This window comes from Gouania willdenowi, chromosome 17 (genome assembly GCF_900634775.1).
Source record: "Gouania willdenowi chromosome 17, fGouWil2.1, whole genome shotgun sequence".
NCBI lineage: Eukaryota > Metazoa > Chordata > Actinopteri > Blenniiformes > Gobiesocidae > Gouania > Gouania willdenowi.
In genome coordinates this window covers 19,098,778-19,118,510 of record NC_041060.1, presented here as the reverse complement: position 1 = coordinate 19,118,510, position 19,733 = coordinate 19,098,778, and the positions used below count along the sequence as shown (strand labels likewise).

Sequence of the window (19,733 nt, the reverse complement as noted above, 5' to 3'; positions counted from 1 at the left end):
TTGCTGTTGTTTTGCTTGTTATAAATCCTTTAGTGCATTTCTCTTGTCCTTTTGTGTATTTTTTCTGTAAAATGTATGGCTTTCGGAGTCATGTTGTGTATTTGTGTTGTCATTTTCCTATTTTTGAAGTCAATTTTGTGTATTTTTGCTGTCGTTTTGTCTGTTTGTATTGCTGTCGGTGTGCTGAGTAATTTTTTGTTTTTTTTCATATATATTTTGTGTACTTTTGTTGTAATTTTGCATGTTTTTTTGAGTCATTTTTTGTATTTCTGTTGTTGTTTTGTTTGTTTGTATTTCTGTCGGTGTGCTGAGTCATTTTTTGTGTTTTTCATATATATTTTGTGTACTTTTGTTGTAATTTTGCATGTTTTTTTGAGTCATTTTTTGTATTTCTGTTGTTGTTTTGTTTGTTTGTATTTCTGTCGGTGTGCTGAGTCATTTTTTGTGTTCTTCATATATATTTTGTGTACTTTTGTTGTAATTTTGTATGTTTTTTTGAGTCATTTTTTGTATTTCTGTTGTTGTTTTGTTTGTTTGTATTTCTGTCAGTGTGCTGAGTCATTTTTTTGTGTTTTTCATATTTTTGTGTACTTTTGTTGTCATTTTCTGTAATTTTATATGTTTTTTTTTGTCATTTTGTGTATTTTTGTTGTTGTTTTGTGTTATTTGCAGTCATTTTTGCACTCTCTATCCTGTTCTGTCCACTAACAGCAGATGGTTGCCACCTCTGAGCCTGGTTCTGCTGGAGATTTCTTCCTGTTAAAAGGGAGTTGTTTCTCCCCACTGTCGCTGATCCATTGTCATGTGGATTTGTTGGGTTTTTTTCAAGAATTTAATATTTTGATAGCGCTTCGAGTGTGTGTGTTTCTGGAGTATTTTCTGCGTTTTTCTGTAATATTGTGTTTTTTTGGTATAATTCAGTGTATTGTGGTTTTTTTGTCATTTTGTATGTTTGGGGGCAGCACAAAATGAGGCCGAGAGCCGCATGTGGCCCCCCCAGTTGCCTGTGTTTGCCTTAAAACCTAATGTTATTATAAATGTTCTAATACCCCATTTGAACTTTCGATAATGCAGGCACACCCGACTCCTTCTCCCAGCTGCACACCTGCCCCTACTGCTCCCGGGGCTACAAACGCAACGCCTCGCTGAAGGAGCACATCAAGTACCGCCACGAGACCAGCGAGGACAACTACAGCTGTTCACACTGCAGCTACACTTTCACCTATCGCTCACAGCTGGAGAGGCACATGACGCATCACCGCAGCGGCAGGGAGCCGGTAGGACCTTCACTAAAAAATAAAAAAAATTTCAATTATTTAATTTTATTGTGTACATCGGTTTCACACAATTAAATTACTATTGATCATCAAACCGAAATGTTTCAATTGTATTATTATGACTATTTAAAAGAATCACGTTGATTCAACCCTTTTTTGAGTCATCTTAATGCCAATTTATTCTGTAAAGTTAGTGATTTAGTCACTTTAACCTTCTATCATACGTATACAGGTATTGTAGCAGATTATAGGTTCAATGTTTAAATGTGAGCAAAAATACAAAATGTCAAAAACATGATGTGCAATAACAAAAAGGGCAAAGAGTCAATGTTGACCAAGATGGTGTTACCTGACAGCAGCACGAAAAATTTAATAAAATAAAAAAAAAAAACCCAGTTTGCCAAGGTCTAATATGTTCTCTTGCTCCACCCTCTTTGAGGTTCAGCAAGTTTCAGTTTCAGTTCCAAAGTAGCTTTCCAGCTGTGGATAACAGAGCGCAAGGAGATAAATAAATGAGCCTTTTTTACTACCTAGTTCCAAAACAAACATCTTGGAAATGTCTTCAACTCATAACTATATTTTCATTGTTATCATGTGTGCATATGTGTGCGTGCGAGCGTGTCTGAAAAACTCTTTTTATAAGTACAAATAAGAAAATCCCTTAGTCATTTGTTGTGCAATTCTTAAAGTTACTGTTGAGCAAATTTTAAAAGCATCAAATATGCAAAAAAAATAAATAAATAACTACAAATTGTTTTAATGAATTTCAATTAGAGGAAAGCTTTTATTACGTGAAAAAACTTTTTTTTGAATGTTAATAATGGATGAAGGAAAGGATTACTATAATTATATTAGCTATGGTTTCTGACCAGTGGGTGGCGGTAATGCGCCTAAAATATATCCGCCCAGTAGAAGAAGAAGAAGCGGGTCACATTATTTACATACAGCCGGGGGCGGGGTAACGTTACTGTAGCACATTGTTTGGAGCAGATTTAGACCATGTGTGACTCTATCTATCGTGTTTCGTGCAGTTGATAAGTAAGTAATATTTCCTAGAGTTACGGAACACTCGTTCATTACAGGCAAGTATGCTTTGCATTATAAATAGTTTGATAATAGTGAATTCCAGGTGTGGTTTAAGCTTTTTCAAAGTCCACATGTGGCACGCTGGCAACGTGCAACTGCCTTAACACTGTTGTAATCTGCTCGCTATGGACGTCTTACATTAGTACATTTAGATTAATTCAATCAAAAGAAACAATCTGTGACAAAAGTACATCCTGGTGCCTTTTTTTAAAATTTTATTTAATTTTTTTTAAATTGTATTATGTATCACTTTTTTCAGTAATACATGTTACAGCTTAATAATAATGCTCTCTGTGTCTTATCTGTTCAATTCTTTCAAACTCAATTTCAGTTTTCATGATTTATATTTTCTCATTTGGTTCAGATTTTATTTCCTGCTACTGCAGACCTAATAGGACAACTTCCGGGAGAAGTAGTACTCACGTGTTTTTAATGACCACTTAATAACATAACTGTTGAATGGGATGGATACAGTTTCAGTATTAATAATGGTAATATTGTTTTATTTATAATGGAAACTTTCTTTTTATGGCACTGCTTTACATTGTCCTTGATTTACCAAAAAATAAGTGGCAGTGAACCGATCCATTCAAACAAAGGGCAGCCATTAAAACGTGATATACAAAATGAGAACAAGAAAGGAAGGTACCCGCTAGGGTTGAGCAATATTACAGGTTTTTTTACTTTGGCGATATTGAAAATAACAATATTGCTGTTATTGTCACTTTGAGAAAAAAAAACATGCAGAGATATGAGTTTTAGTCCATATCGCCCAGCCATATTCCCCGCTGATAAGATTTTGTAGAATTTCTGACTAGGGCTGAACAATTTTGGAAAATAATTTAGTTTCGATTTTTTTCCTCAATATTGCGATTGAAATTTAATGTGCGATTATTTTTTCAAGGGCCTCTTGTCATGTATTTTCCAATGAACACAAGCAATAAATCTATCTGTTTCATAATAAACAATTTCAGATTTATTTAAACTCTAAATAAATATAAAATGTACATTTTAAATCACAGATTACAACAATAAAGCAAACAAATTTGTGGATTTACCTCTTCAACATATCTAACTAACTTCAAGTTTCATGAAACATGTGGACTACACTTCTTAAACAGTACAAGAAAAAAAAATGCAGCCTTTGTAATTAGAAAATAACATTTTATGATATTGCGACAATGTCGCAAATACAATTAATTGTTCAGCCCTAGTTCTGACCTGTTTGCATACTAATACTGCTTTAGCATCTGGACGTAAACAACTTGATTTAATTAGCTGTCTCTCTGTCTTTTTTTGTTTCTCAGCGTCCTGCTTCCCAAACGACAGGAGGAACAGGTGGAAATCGAAAGTTTAAGTGCACTGAATGCTCCAAGGCCTTCAAATACAAACATCACCTGAAAGAGCACCTGCGTATCCACAGCGGTGAGCCACAGCACGTACACAAACTGATGATCGTCACCAATCATATTCCATTGTTGGGCGATGCCGTGTCATTGATTTGTCAAAAAGCATTTTTTTTTTTTTTTTTTTTTTTTTTTTTAAAGGTCAACAATGGCATAATAGTTCAATAATACAGACTATAAACACATTTAGGACAGGAAATGGAATGAAACTAAACCCAGAAATGAAATATACATTGTAGAATAAGTGATAACATCAGTAGACTGACTGACTGACTGACTGACTAAATAAATAAAAACCAACAGATGCTATGTGGAAGCACAGATGAACCAACAATCACACCTGAATTAGGGAGAGAAGTGTTGACCTGATTACCCCCTTAAATACACAAGGAAACGCACACCCCCGACAAACACTGGTCAATACATAACTGAGCTATTTATTTATTTGTTTACACATACAAAATATTTATAAAATCAATTAAACATGTATAACATAACTGTGCTGGTAGAGGTTAGGAAAACCACAGGGTCTTATAAAGCCATCTCACTCAATTCCAACTACAAGTAAGCAATTTACATACAGCATACAAAGCAGCAGATAAATACAAAAAAAGAGACTTTTCCAAAAATCAAAAACATCTGCAAATACATAAACTATGAGTATTTACACTCAGAAGGTCCTAATGATGAGATATGAGTGGCTTTTTAATAAGTCATGGTTTTACAAGCAGATGTGCATTATTTGTTCACATGCAATTTTAAGGTCACATGTAAACATGTCTTATATCACAATATAGTATTTGAACCAGAGCGACCAAAGAAGCCTCGGAGCTTTTGTCGAAGATCCAAACAAACATTTCATTGTCTTTCACCTGGATCTTTTGGAGCAGGAAATTGCTAGACTTTGATTATTTTAAGTGATTTAAGTTTTAAATACATACAATGAAGTAAATGGGTTCAATATTGAATCACTACTTAAAGGTAGGGATGTAACGATTCACTCAACTCCCGATACGATTCGATTCACGATACTGGGTTCACGATACGATTCTCTCACGATTTATTTTACAAAATGGGACTGTAGACAAATTTTTTTTTTGGGAAAAAAACTAGAAAATACTGTATTATTTTCCTTTTATTTTTCAATGTCAAAAGAATTCCTTGATAAACAATTCAAAACAATGCAATTTAACTAAAAATAAATCTTGAATGAAATAAATAAAGGAATAATACAAATGAAAATGAAGCCTATTAATTTAAATTCTGGTTCTATAGTAAACAATGTAAAACTGCATAATAGTTCTTTTTCTTTTAAAAGTGCAACTGAAAATGTATTTTGTGCCTTAACAATTGGACTTTAAAAACTGCTTTACGTCATATTTGTTTGGACCAGCAGAGGGCGCTGGTAGCACAGTGGTCAGTTGGCATGCAGATATCTTGCAGTGAAGAAGATAATCTATGCTAGCAGACAGAGCTAATAGAAAAACGTAACTTTTACAGATATTCAAGTAATATTACAGATATTCTTTCGGTACTTAAGGGGTAATGAATCATTTATTAACATATTTAAGAGTAGAAGGCGGCCAGAAAGAAAGTATTAGCAGACTCCGCTTGCCGCCTACACTTGTGATAGTGCCCTCTGCTGGTTAAAAAAAGTACTGCGATTCAATTTTCAGAAAATCGATATCAACCGTGATACCTATGAATCGATTTTTAACTGCCTTACAATTAATCGTTACATCCCTACTTAAAGGTAATTATCAATCAATCAACTTTGTCTCCAATTGAGTGCAAAGATATGGGGAGCATAAAAACATACAAGCCACAATAAAACACATACGAGTACGTAGTACATAAATACATATAACAGCATACAAACATGTAGCAGTGCAATTTGACCCATTTAAAACACAAGGTAACGTAAAAACAATGAGATAAATATAAATCCAGTAATTAAAATAGTTAACTGAACTGATCTTTTGTGTCTCATTCAGGTGAGAAGCCATACGAATGCTCCAACTGTAAGAAACGATTCTCCCACTCAGGCTCCTACAGCTCTCACATCAGTAGCAAGAAGTGTGTGGGTGCGCTTAACGGTCTTCGAACAGCAAACAAACCTCCTCAGCCCACTACGCAAGCCCGCCCTCCCCTCGTGATCGCTCCAGCCCGCGTTGTTTTCAAAGAGAAGACTGACAGCAAACCCCTCCAGGAGCAGCTCCCTTTCACCCAGATCAAATCAGAACCTGTGGAATATGAGTGTAAGCCTGTGATGACTGCGACTGCAACTTCAGCCGTCAGTAACGGAGTAGCTAACGGAGGTGCGACGGTTACATCAACTCCAACTCTGCCTCAGGGCGTGGCTATGGTGGTGCCAACAGTCGGCCTGATGTCACCAATCAGCATCAACCTGAACGACCTGCAGAATGTGCTGAAGGTGGCGATGGAGGGGAACGTGCTCAGGCAAGTATTGGGCTCGGCCAACGGCGTAGTCACGCAGGGAAAGCAGGGACTCGTAGTCCAGCAGCCACAGCAGCAGATCATCAGTCTGCCAGCCTTCGTGGATCATGACGGCACCACCAAAATTATCGTGAACTACAGCATCAGCCCTGCAACCACCGCCTCCACCACCACCACCACCCCTACCCAGCATGCAACACTTGTCGTCAAATCTAGCTCTGCTCTGCCTCTGACGACCGTAGCTGCTACAAGCCCCACCGCCGCCAAAACAACTCCACCCCCAAGCCCAGAGGCGGCCGACCTCACCGTCGTGAAGACGGAGCCAGAATCCGTCGCCATTACAGAGACGGAGGCACAAAGTGCAACAGCCGACGCTACAGAGTCGGCTCCAACGCCAAAACCAAAAAGTACCAGTGCATGTTTACTCTGTGAAGAATGTCCTGACAATCTGGAGGCGCTGCACCTTCTTCAACATCGCAAGGCAGCCAACGGCGACCCAGTGGACTCGGCAGACTTAGACCCGTCGTTCGCTGATCTGCTCAGTGAGGTGGGCGTGATGGTGGAGGAGCCACCGGTCGACGACCTCCTGCCGCTCCTCAAGTCCTACTTTGCATCCAATTCAAATCCCAATGAGATAGAGCTGTCCAAGATTTCTGAGACTGTCAATATTCCCATGGACGTGGTCAAGAAGTGGTTTTTGAAGATGAAATCTGTGAAAAAATCATCAGCAACATGCCCGAGTAGGACAGTTACTAAAGTGGTTGAAATCATAAATTCCAGCTCAGATGACTCCTTCAGTCAGAATGAAGAAGAAGATGGAGAAGGACGAAATGGTAGCCCTGAAAAAGCCTCTGATGCTGTGGATTCTGCAGCCCGAGGCGTCAACTCCAACCACTTGGTCATCAAAACTGAGCCCCAAGATCCAGATGCTCCAACATCCCAAGCAGAACCCCTGGACCTGTCTCTTCCTAAAGATATCGCCGCTGCCTTGGCAAACAAAACAGTCTCCCCTCCCACCAAGGCGCTCGATCAGCCTCTGAACCTGACGTGCTTAAGGAAGGATCTGGAGAGTCAGACCATCTTAGTCACCTCACCTCAGACCGGAAGACCTGTCAAAATTGTCACTGCCGCACAGCTGCCCACCCTGGTGGCCATCGCTGGCCAGGGCTCTGTCAACTGCCTCAGCGCCATCAACTCCTCCACCAAGCGGACCATCCTCATCCCACAGCTCACGTACACCTACGGAGACACACCCAACAGCACCTCTGGAACCAGGACGGTCTTTCTAAATGGCCATAAGGTGTGTGTTCTGTTATTATAGGTCTATATATAGCACTACGATCTATTAAAAAACATTAAGACTAAGATTGTTTGACACAAATATCTGCCCCTTATGTGGCAGTTACATTTTTCAATTACAATTATGTGTTAAATTATCCATGTTCAATTACAACTCAATTATGATTACGGTGACCGGCATTTTTTCCAATGACAGTTATTATTTTTCCCATTTACATTCTCAATGGCTAAAGTTCAAATTTAATTAATCACAATTACTGAGCCTGAAATACATTTTTATGCCTTACTCCAACCTTATCTAAAGTAAAAAAAAAATAATAATAATAATTTTTATTTTATGTTTAAAAAATATCCAACATTTTTCAATTTTTTTGCCTTATAGGTCCTTATCTGAAAAACAATTTCCATTTGTTTTTTTATTGCATGCCTTACTATATAACTTTATCTCATAAAATTCTGAAAATTTTCAATTTTTTTAGAAAAATATTTTAAATTTTTCAATTTTCATGCCTTGGCACTGACAGTTTTTATTGAATTATCTGATCTCAATTACAGCTTAACTATGATTACAACAGCAACAGATTTTAAAAAAATACAATTACAATTATAATTGGCCCCAATCCTGATCTGTGCTATGCTTATTGATGGGTTGAAAAAGAGAGTGTTAATGCTGGTATAGTCATGGTAGTAGGTAGAGGTAAACGTGTTGTATAAATCCTACTACTACACTTTGACTACATGAACGTCCTTTCCAGGAGAAGCGTGTGGAGAGCAGCTCTGATGGCGTTTCTACAGCCGAGGAGCAGAACGACACCGACTCAGCCAGTATGTTGAAGAAGCGACGGATGGAAAACGGTGTTTATCCCTGTGATATTTGCTCCAAGGTCTTCCAGAAAGGCAGCTCTCTGCTCAGGCACAAATATGAACACACAGGTAGGAGCTGCACGTAGTTCACATTTCTTTTTCAAGAAATATTAGTGTGAACACATGGAATTCAACATTTATCAGCTGGCGCTTTATCTCCTTCACTCAAAGTAAGTTGTTGTTTTTATGGAGCACGTGGCCTGTTTAGTCACCGGCTTGGAAAGTGTCGACTTCAGCGTTTACATAGACATGAATTTGAAGAAAAGAAAAGAATCCTAATGCACCAGTTTTTCCACCATGGAATGTGAGTTTAATATGCATGTGAGCACATGCTCCACTACCCTACAACAGTCTGTGACATCATTGGAATCACGTACATGTAATAAACAGCACCTATGAGAGGGAAAGATGATGACTTAAGTGATTTAAAGGCACATAAAGCGTCATTTGGAAGGAAATAAACACAACCACACATTATGTAATTAGCATTAAGAAGCACTGAGTCAGGTGTTGCTTTAAATCATTTGTGTTTTATTACTATGGATCAGTTACATTTTTCAATTGCTATCACATCTTCAATTACCCATGTTCAATTACAACTCAACAATGATCCAGTTACAATTATTATTTTTTAATGATTATTAACTATGTATGTGTGTAAGCCATAGAACTGTAACATGGTTCCCCTGGTTTGCGTTTAATTACATTGTAATTGACAGTTTTTGAATTGCAATTACAAAGTCAGTTATCTAAACTCAATTACATTTCAATTAGGATTACAACAGCAGCATATATTTTTTTCAATTACAATTTCAATTCTAATTAATTATCAATTACGTGATTACAATTATAATTGACCTTCAGTTTGCCTGATTACATATTTGCACACTTTTTTCAAATGTCAAATCTTCATCGCCTACTCTCCAAAATAGCGAGTGACAAGGAAACAATAATATGGAAACCACTGACAATTATTATTTTAGTATAACATTTTGCTTAAAGCAGTAATAAATTAGTGAAATAAGGTTAAAACTAAATTTTCAGCATTGTTTCTCGTCTCTTTTTATTTGTTGAAGGAAAACGACCCCACGAGTGCAACATCTGTAAGAAAGCCTTCAAACACAAACACCACCTGATCGAACACTCGAGGCTGCACTCCGGAGAAAAGCCCTACCAGTGCGACAAGTGCGGCAAGCGTTTCTCCCACTCCGGCTCGTACTCCCAACACATGAACCACCGCTACTCCTACTGCAAGAAGGACGGAGTGAGCCCAAACTCCGGCCTCAGCCTGCTCACGGCTCCTTTAGACCTGGGAAGCCCCGGGACGTGGCCTCAGTCGGACAGCCGCACCACTACGCCACCCTCTCAACTGGATTCAGACGAGAGGGAGAGTGAGGAAGAGGACAACGAGGAGGCCATGTGTATGGACGACATCAGGGTAGTGCAGGTGGACGACGGAGAGTGCGAGATCTACGAAGGAAACTTTGATGATGATGACGACGATGAGGAAGAAGAGGAAGGAGAGCACCTGGTGGAGGAAGAAATGGCTGCAGGTGAAGAGATTGAGCGAGAAAGGCTGGAAGAGGAGGTTGTTTACAACATAGTGGAAGTGGACGATGACCACATGGGTGAAAATGGGACAGAGGAGATAGACGACAGAGAGGAAGAGTCTGCAAGTGTGGAGGAAGGAGATATGGAGGAGGAGGACAGTGAAAGCATCAGGGAGGGGCCACACGGCACCCAACCAACAGAGGAAGTGACGACTGACGCCAAATGAAGGATCCTGTCTCGGGAAAGTCGAGTCATTTTAGACTAAAAACTACATCTTGCCATCCGAAGAAATTCGCGGCAGTTGCCTGATCTCAACGGTCCACTACTGTGTACAAAAACCCAGGTGTGCCTGAACTTAGAAGAAGAAAAAACGAGCAGAAACTCCCCTCCTCCCCACACCCCGACAGTTACTTTTTATTTGTTGAAATGAACTATCAGTGTTTGAAGTTGTTTATAGAAGATTTTAGCGTTGACTCACCCACTTGTTAGACTTGTTACTGAGGCCGTTTGGTTTCTTTTAGTCAGTGTTACTAATCACCTTCTTGCTTGTTTTAAGCTGTATAAATGAGAAAAAAGTTTCTATACCTTTTTATTGCCAATGAAGTTTCCTAAAATCAGTATTTTATTGAGTTCTACGAACAAAAACCTCTGCACTACAGTATTCCTGGTTTACCTATGGATACATGTCTCATGCATTGTATACCCTTCAGTGTTATGTGTGTACACTAGCTATCATGGTGGTGTTTCTTTTTGGGGTTTTTTTTGTTAGTGTTAGTCATTGCTAGCTAGAATTTTCTTTGGTTTTTCTTTGTTTTGTTAGCCTTAAAGTCAATAAAGTATTCTTAGGGAGGGCAGTGGGTGGGAATGGGAAGTCGTATCTTCTAGACGCCATAACCAAATTGTCCTATCAGGGAAGGTAAAGTCACGACCTCAAAAGCCAGCGTTGGACGCCTTTGTTTCTCCAAGCTGCTGAGCATTTTCAAAACATGATGCGCTCCGAGGTACCGAACTTCTTCGTGTTGAGTTTTTCGTCAGTGAGTGTTTGAGTTCTCTGTCAGTGTCCGAGTATGAAGTCATACCGTAGGTGAAGAACCAGGACGTGTTCCTGCTCGACCCCCGATGCCTCCAGCCTTATGCAAGACCCGTGTGCTGTTATAAGTGCCATTGAACAGCGTTTTAGTTCTGTCCAACACACACTTAGCTATTCCTTTCTCACACTATACCCATGTTGACTGTTTGTTTGTTTGTTTGTTGAGTTGCACAGAAGGGCGAATTTTATGACACAAGTTGGAAAGACTTTCCAATGCATCCTATGACTATATTTAAGGCCTTTTAAAGAACAGACACCCATGGGAACACACCAGTTCTCTCTTTCTTATCTGTAGAGGATATTCAGCCATTACGGTCCCAAATACACACACAACTTCAATTACCTGTGGTAAATTGTGGGTTAAATTACCAGATTTTCCCAAGTGGAGCTTCCATGTTCTCTCCTATTGTGCATGGAGTTCATCCTGGATGTTCTGGTTTTGCCTCAAAAAACACAAATAAATGAAAAAAAAAAAAAAAACTACGAGTGAACGTGTGTGGATCATGATTCCCGCCTCGCACCCTCATTAAAGGTGGGCTCGATTCCAGTGAGCGTCAGCCGTGAATAGGATAGAGTTACTTATACATACGTGTCACTTGATATGTAGCAAACCCAAAAAATGCTCAGATTTACATAGGAAAACACACGGTCAGGGTTTTGTATATTTGCTTCTTAAAATTAAGGAATTATTAAATTTTTAGCTCCTTATACTCAATCTATTCAATAAAGCCAGAACTGTGCTGAAGATATTTATAGTTGTTTTTTTTTTTCCAAGTCATTTGCAAAGACTACGAAAAAAGGCTAAAACTTTGACGCAAACACTGCCTTTATGGCGCTTTCCTGTGGATTATAATGCAGTTTAACTGTAAACAGTGTAGATACAGTCTAATACTGCGTCCGATCTGGACGGCTCAGGAAAGAAGGAACAGAGTCAGAATTAGAAATGAATTCTTACTAAACCTCAAAGTAATGCCCCTGGTTTTAGAGCATTGTGGAAAAACTACATGACAAGTCGTCTCGCACTTCAGGTTCCAAGCGTTAGTGAATGTGGTCTCAGTTGTTATTATTACGTTGCTTTTACCGAACAGTGTTCTTTTATTGTGCATCCTTTCTATGTTTTTTTGGTCAACAATGGCAGTATTAAAAACCCTCATCACAGACTTTTAAAAAAGAAAAAAAAAAACCTGATTAGTTTTTAGAGGACTTTTTATATTTTTGTGTCTTATTTTTATATTTTCTTTTATGGTTATTTATTACACATTGTAGTGTACATTACTGTAGTTTGAATTGATACAATAATATATTTTAGTATGAAAACTAATCTCAAGACAAACATAAATCCCAATATGTGGTTCTGGGAGCTGAAGTTTGTTTTCACAAAAAAAAAAAGAATTAAAAAAAACCAGTATTGTGTACACTTGACTTCTGTTTTAAGCTAAAAGAAAGAAAGAAATGGGACTGAAGTGAGAAAATTAAAACTGTTACATGTGCATCCTTGCGTTGTTATGAAGCTACTGAATTTTAAAACTTTTTTAAAAGCATGAGTCATTGCAGATGAAATGAAGGATCTTGTTACTTCGCCCCTTTTATTTTGAAGCCAAACTGACGTTTGTTCCTCGTAGCCCTGTTGTTGGGGTTTTTTTTTTTTTTTTTTTTTTTTTGTTCTGTGCCAACTTTTTCCATTGTACGGTTGAAAGCTGCATATTGTTTGTCCTCGACACGCCCTTTGTAAATGTCTGTCTTTTTGTATGGTTTTCATGTTTTGCTCCAATTTTATGACTCCGCATCACAATAAAATGTAATACAGTTACTCTGAGTAACTCCTCTGTGATTATTTCAAATTGCATTTTTGGGCAATAGTTTTACATATTTAATGTGTGGAAAAAATGTGTAAAAAAGTGCTTTGTTCTTATTTAAAGAAATCTTCCTCTTGTTTATTCAACTCTTCCTTTACCAGCATAACATATGTGTATTCCTAAATTATTATTGCTCATGTAGAACATCGTCTCAAAGCTTTCATAGGTTTATAAATATGTATTGTGTCAATTACTCTAATATTGTCACTATTTTTGACAGATTTTTATACCATAAGGTTGAATTTCAAATATTAAACGTACTAATAGATTTAGATTTGCCCTAAAAAACAGTTACAGAAAGAAAAAGCCTTTGTTAGAGTGTGAAAGATATGAAGCATTTTGCACAATAAGCCCCATGTGACAGCAGAAACTACAACAAAGAGACCAGATTTCAGTTTAGTACAATGGAAGCAAGTGTTAACTCAGCTTACTATTTATTTATTTTACACAACAAATGATAAACAACAACATAAGATCACAGAAATATATAGATATACAGTGCAGGAAGAAGCAGAAAGCTCAACGTGCTTATTTTAAGCCTCCACCTAATTGCTAATCCACTAAAGGCCTTTATGTATATTTATATTTCTTATTATTCAGATATTTTAATACCAAGTGTTCTCAAATAATCCCACACTTTTTTTTTTAAACATTTTAAACAGGTTTGAATAAAAAAAATTATGTCCGTTTTAATTAACTGAGCGTTTACATTTTTTTTAAATCCAACATATTTGTGTCAAACTCAAGTTCTGTGGATCACACTTATGACTTTGATGTTTCCATTCCAATGTGCGACATGCTTTTGCACAAAATTAAAATTCCAGAAAAGTGAAATTCAAACATCGATCAAAAAAATCTAAATTTATTGTCATTTATACTAAAGGTACAACAAAATTAAAAGCAACAATTAGTAGAAGAGCAGTAAACAAATACAAAGTCCCACAGTAATGTTCATTTATTTCATTTATTGGATTAGTGTACGTTAATATCAATACTGAAGATATACCAGAATTAGCCAAAATGCTATTTTTCATCAGCAGTCCCTGATGAAAAAAATATTAATTATACAAATTACAGGAAATATGCAATAAGATATACAGTAAAAACTACACAATAACATAACAGTTTCATTTTAATGAATGGCTGTGGATCACATTACTTAGATTGTTGTTTACGTTGAATTGAGGTGTTTTATCACTGATCTGGATTCTAAACTCTACATGTAAACAGATGCATTTAGTTAAAATTGCACTTCACTTAACACCAACATTTAACAGTAAAAAATAAAAATGTAGTTTTTGGGGAAACTGCATTTTTTGTAACTGAACTTTGAACACGACACACTCCCTGCAAGCAATTATATCCTATACTTACTGCATGTCATCGCTCATCGTGACATGGCTTATTATTAATGTTTTGTAATAGACATTTATACGTAGGAAGTTTCAGCATCAGTCGCTTTTATTTTTGTGTTAATTTTTTGTTCATTTTGCAGTCGTTTTTGGATTCATTTGTAACCTCGTCATGCTGATTCCCACAGATTTTGGTCATTTATTCAAATTATGAGTGTTAAATTTAAATTGCCTCATCTTTTCCTATTTAAGACCTCATTTGTCAGAAAGTGGCTTTGCAGAGAAATATCAAGCTGCATTCCCAGATATCATCACTAGGGGGCAGTAGTGGTCCACGCTGAAATTACATAGCGAATCATTTTGGCTGGAAACTTTTCATAGAATCAACAAAACAAACAAACAAAAAAGGACACATTTTATGAACTGTAATTTTCATAGTTTAGTTTGCATTGAATCAACACCAAAAATATATATGATAGAGGATAGTGTGAGTTAGTTTTAAGCTCTTTGAAAATGAACACATTTGGGTTTTTTTTTTACGCACATAGTTAAAAAAACACATTTTATACAGATAATTATTTAAAATGATATATTTGAAAACATGATACATATAATAATTGTGATAAACAGACCCAGAGTGGGTTTTACATAGTGTCAGAAAACACTGATTTTAGTTCAAGGGCCAAACACAGTATTGACCAGTTGGAGGTCAACATCAACATTTCATCATCAATGTGCCCTAGTTTGCATTTATACATGTAATTTGTATTTAATTTGGAGAAATTTTGTGGAAATGTTCAAGGAAACTTGCAAGATTAAGGAAAAGAGTTCGTTCAGCAGAGTTTGAGATTTAAATGATGATAAAAGCATGGAGAAAAGTGCCAAAATTGTGGAGATTCATTAAATTTGTGTATTTTGAGGGGCTGAGATGTCAATAACTGGATTAGTTGGTCATAAACACAATGATTATCTGTCATTTTTACTTCCTCTCGTGGGCCAAAGTGGATGCGCTAAATGGCCAAAGTGGACGCTGATGTGTTAATGCCTTCCTTACCAGTGGCTCATACAGTTTCCAGGCGCTTGTATAAATGGAGGAAAGTGATGCATGTATTTCTCTCAGACATTTAGTCATTCACACAATAACTATACTATGGACTCATCTGCAAACCAAACAAGGCTGCTGGAGTGCAACAAAGCCCAAACATGAAGAGATGTAATAGCTGCCAGTGAGCAAAGCTCATTTCACACCACAAGCAGCATCACACCTGTCAATCGCTATGGAACACTGGTGTTGACACAGATCTGCAGCACTGAGGCACAGATGACTTAAATTAAAGCCTAAACGTGTGCTTTAACAGCAGTTGAGTAGGTGCACGTGTTTGTAAAACCATAGACAGAGTTTGAGATTCTTGCCGGGGGGGCAAAAGAAAAAATAGAAGTAAATATATAGACTGTCTTTGTGCCAACCACAATGTGTGTAGCATGTACAATATTGTACAAAGGATTAGTAACACCTAGATATCTATAAAAGCAAGGAATCTCTGTCTGTGGCTCAAATATCTCTGAGGTTCAGGGACAGACAGAGCTGAGACTTTCAACATGGCTGCTGCTACAGACAGCGCTGAGACTTTCAACATGGCTGCTGCTTGGTTCAGATTCAGAAAACTGTATTTATTCCCGGGGAGAAATTCAGTTTCAGATAAAGAAACTGAAATGAATCAGTTTCTATAGTTACTAGCTTATATAGTTACTGATGATAATAGTGGTGAAGTTAGACATTAATGACAGCAGACAAATTCATCAACTCTCAACAAAACACAATTTCCATTTGCCAATATTAAACTGAATCCTGTAGTTTTTTTTTTCCTTTTGCAGTCCAATTTTATATTCACCTACCTGTAGACGTCAACATGATGAAAGCCAATCGTACAAAGAGAGAACAAAAACGTCAGGCAATGCGCCGTGCACGTGATGCTGAGTCAGCTAAAGCACAAAATGCTCGACGGGCCAGCAATGCTGCACTCCAGTCAAGGCTCAGCGCGACTGAAACCGACAACCAACACCACTCGACTGGCCAGCGACGCCTCACTCCACTCAAGGCTCCGCGCGCCCTAAAACTTAACCTCCCACTTTTCTATAGCAATACATACTTCCTACGGGCACTGCACTAGTAATTGATAATGTTGACAACAAAAATGTGCGTCAAAGTGTCGTTTAATGTTGTAAATTCATGATAAAATCAGGCCGCTTTCTGGATCATTTTTGCTGCAGTACCATACCTGAACTGCTGGGTGCAGTGTCGCTTCACCATTTACATTGTACAGAAAAATTGTGCAACACAAGAAGAACCAACCTAAAGTCATTTCACTGAAAACTTATACTACACATCTGAGGTAGAACTAACATCGGCTCCATGAAGCTAACAGTAATACGTTAGAATCAAAGCAGTACATGTACATTATATTAAGAAATGTATTTTTTTGAATGAATTTGGGAAAACTGTAATGAAAACTTTTGACCACTAGGCGGGGCAATGCTCCCCCTGCCCACGCAAACTCTGTGTATGGGTAAAACAGCACTAAGTTTCACAATTCATGAAGGCACAATGCATTTTAATATGAATATGGTCAATAACTTCCTATTGAAATTCATCAAGCTGTCAATCCCCTGTGAGACTGGGCTTAAAGTGCACGATAGAATACCTAAACGCCGAGATGCTGTTTCCCTGTTGTTATAAAGTTTGAATGAGGTAGCAGACTTTCACTCTTTTCTAAAGGTTACCTAACTGTACTGCTTACAGTGACGTGCAGTCAGGTTAGGCAAGGTAGGCAGTGCCTACCCAAGGGTGAACTGATATTTTGATTATTTGTTTTAATTATAAAATAATTATAAATTATTTATTTTTCAATTTCTGATAGCCTACAGTACCTATAAGTTTGAAAGTGTCCGCATTTTGTGCGTTTCATATCCCAAATTACTAAACATCGCTATTTTCTAACCGCTGTAAGGCAGGAGGACGCCACACCCTCTTCCAAAAGCTCATTACTGCTCTGCCTCCGTTCCCATAGCGTGTTTTTATGAGTTTGGCATTTGCACAGTCAGTTCCCCAAGATGACAACCATTTACGTAAAAATGCAGCTCTCTACGCTACGTAACAGCGCTATGCTAAATGCTATACGTAAGTTCACAGTGCATTAGTGAATTGATATAATGTGGCCGCAGCTGCTACGTTCTCTAGCTAGTGGGAAGGATAAAACTACAGTCAGGATGACAGCGCGAGAGACAATAAAGAAACTTTCTTTTGAGGAAAAACTACAGCTTTTAAAACACCTGAGCTACCAGACCTTCAGCAAAGGTAAGGTCAGAAAATGTTTCATACTTTTCACAGTGAATGGTACAAAAGGAAGGATTGGCTTTGTGGATGCTCCTCACTGAGGCTGTTCTGAGTTGTTGTTGTTGTCATTTTCTCCGTGTTTCTGTGTTTCCAGCACAAACAACGGATGCGCTGCCGTGTCATGAGATATATTTTGTTGGGAGAGTATGGAGGCTATATTAAATAATTGTTAATGTTTCTTTAATAGTGTTTATGGTGTTGATTTTGTTAGGTGGCTAAATACTTGTTCATGTGGATCTTGTTGGGTTTTTTCTTTCTTATTATGAATTTTTAGATTTTGATAAGCGCATTTAGATGACTTTGTTGTCAATTGCTTTATGCAAATAAAGTTGAATTTAATTGAATTGAATTAACACTTGCCAGCAGAAACATATGAAAGTGTCATTGGTTTTGACATTGGTGGTCTCGATTTGGAACGCCCTGCCTACCCTACCCTAGTGGTCACTGACTGCTTACAATATCTGTCAAGTTTTATTGTGTATTAATTATGAACAAAATATGTGCTTGATAATTACTTTCAATAAAAACCCAAAAAGTACTTTTTGGTACATTTTTGCTATTTGAAATATAATGTGGAGCAGCCCCACCCTGCTCTGCTCTAATCAACCTCACTCAGTCCACCTGTGTCTCTCAGCTGCAACTAATCAGCTCATTTTCTCAGGTGTATTTAAGATGTCTCCCCTCCCACGCTGCCATTGTGTCTGTTTGAAGTCCCCCTCAGTGCTATGTGTACCCCCTAAAAAAAAAAAAAAAAAAAAACTTTACATTGTTAAAGAACCTCAATGAAAAAATTTGAACAAGCTGAGCAAATGCAAACTGTTTTATGTGTGTGCATCCATACATAATGTATATGAGGTCATAAATCTGGTCAAACAGCTGGTTGAAATTTGAATATCAAAAGCATTTACTCAACATCTGGCCAATCTACACCAGATTAAAAAAATTCACTTAATTTCCTCCTCTTATCACCAGCTCTATCCAAAAAGTATTTTAAATATGACAAATATGTATATATTCTTACTTCTACAGGGGATATTTTCACAGGCTCTTTATGTATTTGTCTGTTAGCAGTATTATGTTACATGTACTTTAACAAACGATAGACTTTACACAATGGAAGGTTCCATTAAATTTTGGAAGAGATCTCGATTAATGTATTGATTCGGAATCAGTTTTGAATATTAAAAAATCATCATTGGCATAAATTTAAAAAAATCATATCTTGGTTTGTAATTGACCAGACTTTATGAAATGATGTTGTGTTGGTTCTTATTACTCCTCCAAGTTTTGTCCAGATCAGATTTGGATTGCGCATTTCATTGCAATGTATTGAAAAAATGGGGGTATCCATATATATGGACAGACTGTATCATTATTAATGCAATATCTGTCAAAGAGGATATTTGGTGCTTGGCAGTAAGGCTGAACGATTAATTGCATTTTTGATATTATTGCGATATCATAAAATGCGATTTTGTAATCGAACTGACGGCAATTTTTTTTATTTTTTTGTAATTTATTTTATGTTTCTTGGGAGTTTGATTTACCTAAAAAACACCCAATTGGTTAAAACAGATATTAGTTCTCCTTACTTTTCCAGCAGTTTAGTATGTGTGATGTTACTGACTGGTTATTAGTCAGCTTTATTTTTTATATCTGTTTATTTTATGTATTTATAAACTGATCTGTTAAGTTCAGTGTGTTTAAGAAGTGCAGTCCACATGTTTACAAGTTTCATGAAACGTGAAGTTAGATATGTTGAAGAAGTAAAGCCACATATTTCTTTGCTTCATCTGTGTTTTAAAATGTATATTTTATATTAATTTAAAGTTTAAAAAAATCGGAAGTTGTTTATTATGAAACAGATGGATTCATTGCTTGCGTTCATTGAAAAATACATGACAAAAGGCCTTTGAAAAAAATAATCGCATATTAAATTGCAATTGCAATATTGAGGAAAAAAAAATCGCAATTAGATTATTTTCCAAAATCGTTCAGCCCTACTTGTATATTATTACAAATACTTTATTTTGAATTGTTAAAGGAATCCACAGCACAAAAAACATATATATGCTCAGAGATAATTTCCCAATGACTCACC

General features: G+C 37.0%; 1 protein-coding gene across 2 annotated transcripts in view; it reads left to right on the top strand.

Moving 5' to 3' along the window:
* The window catches only part of LOC114479792 (zinc finger E-box-binding homeobox 1-like), an 83,715-nt gene extending 72,948 nt beyond the window's left edge, over positions 1–10,767 (top strand). For both annotated transcript variants that reach the window (XM_028473649.1, XM_028473650.1), the window contains exons 4-8: positions 1,075–1,277; positions 3,671–3,788; positions 5,764–7,526; positions 8,281–8,458; positions 9,466–10,767. In XM_028473649.1, coding sequence (XP_028329450.1) covers positions 1,075–1,277; positions 3,671–3,788; positions 5,764–7,526; positions 8,281–8,458; positions 9,466–10,166 — 2,963 coding nt within the window. In that variant the 3' untranslated portion in view covers positions 10,167–10,767. The remainder of the gene's footprint in view (positions 1–1,074; positions 1,278–3,670; positions 3,789–5,763; positions 7,527–8,280; positions 8,459–9,465) is intronic.
* Positions 10,768–19,733: the final 8,966 nt, after the last annotated feature.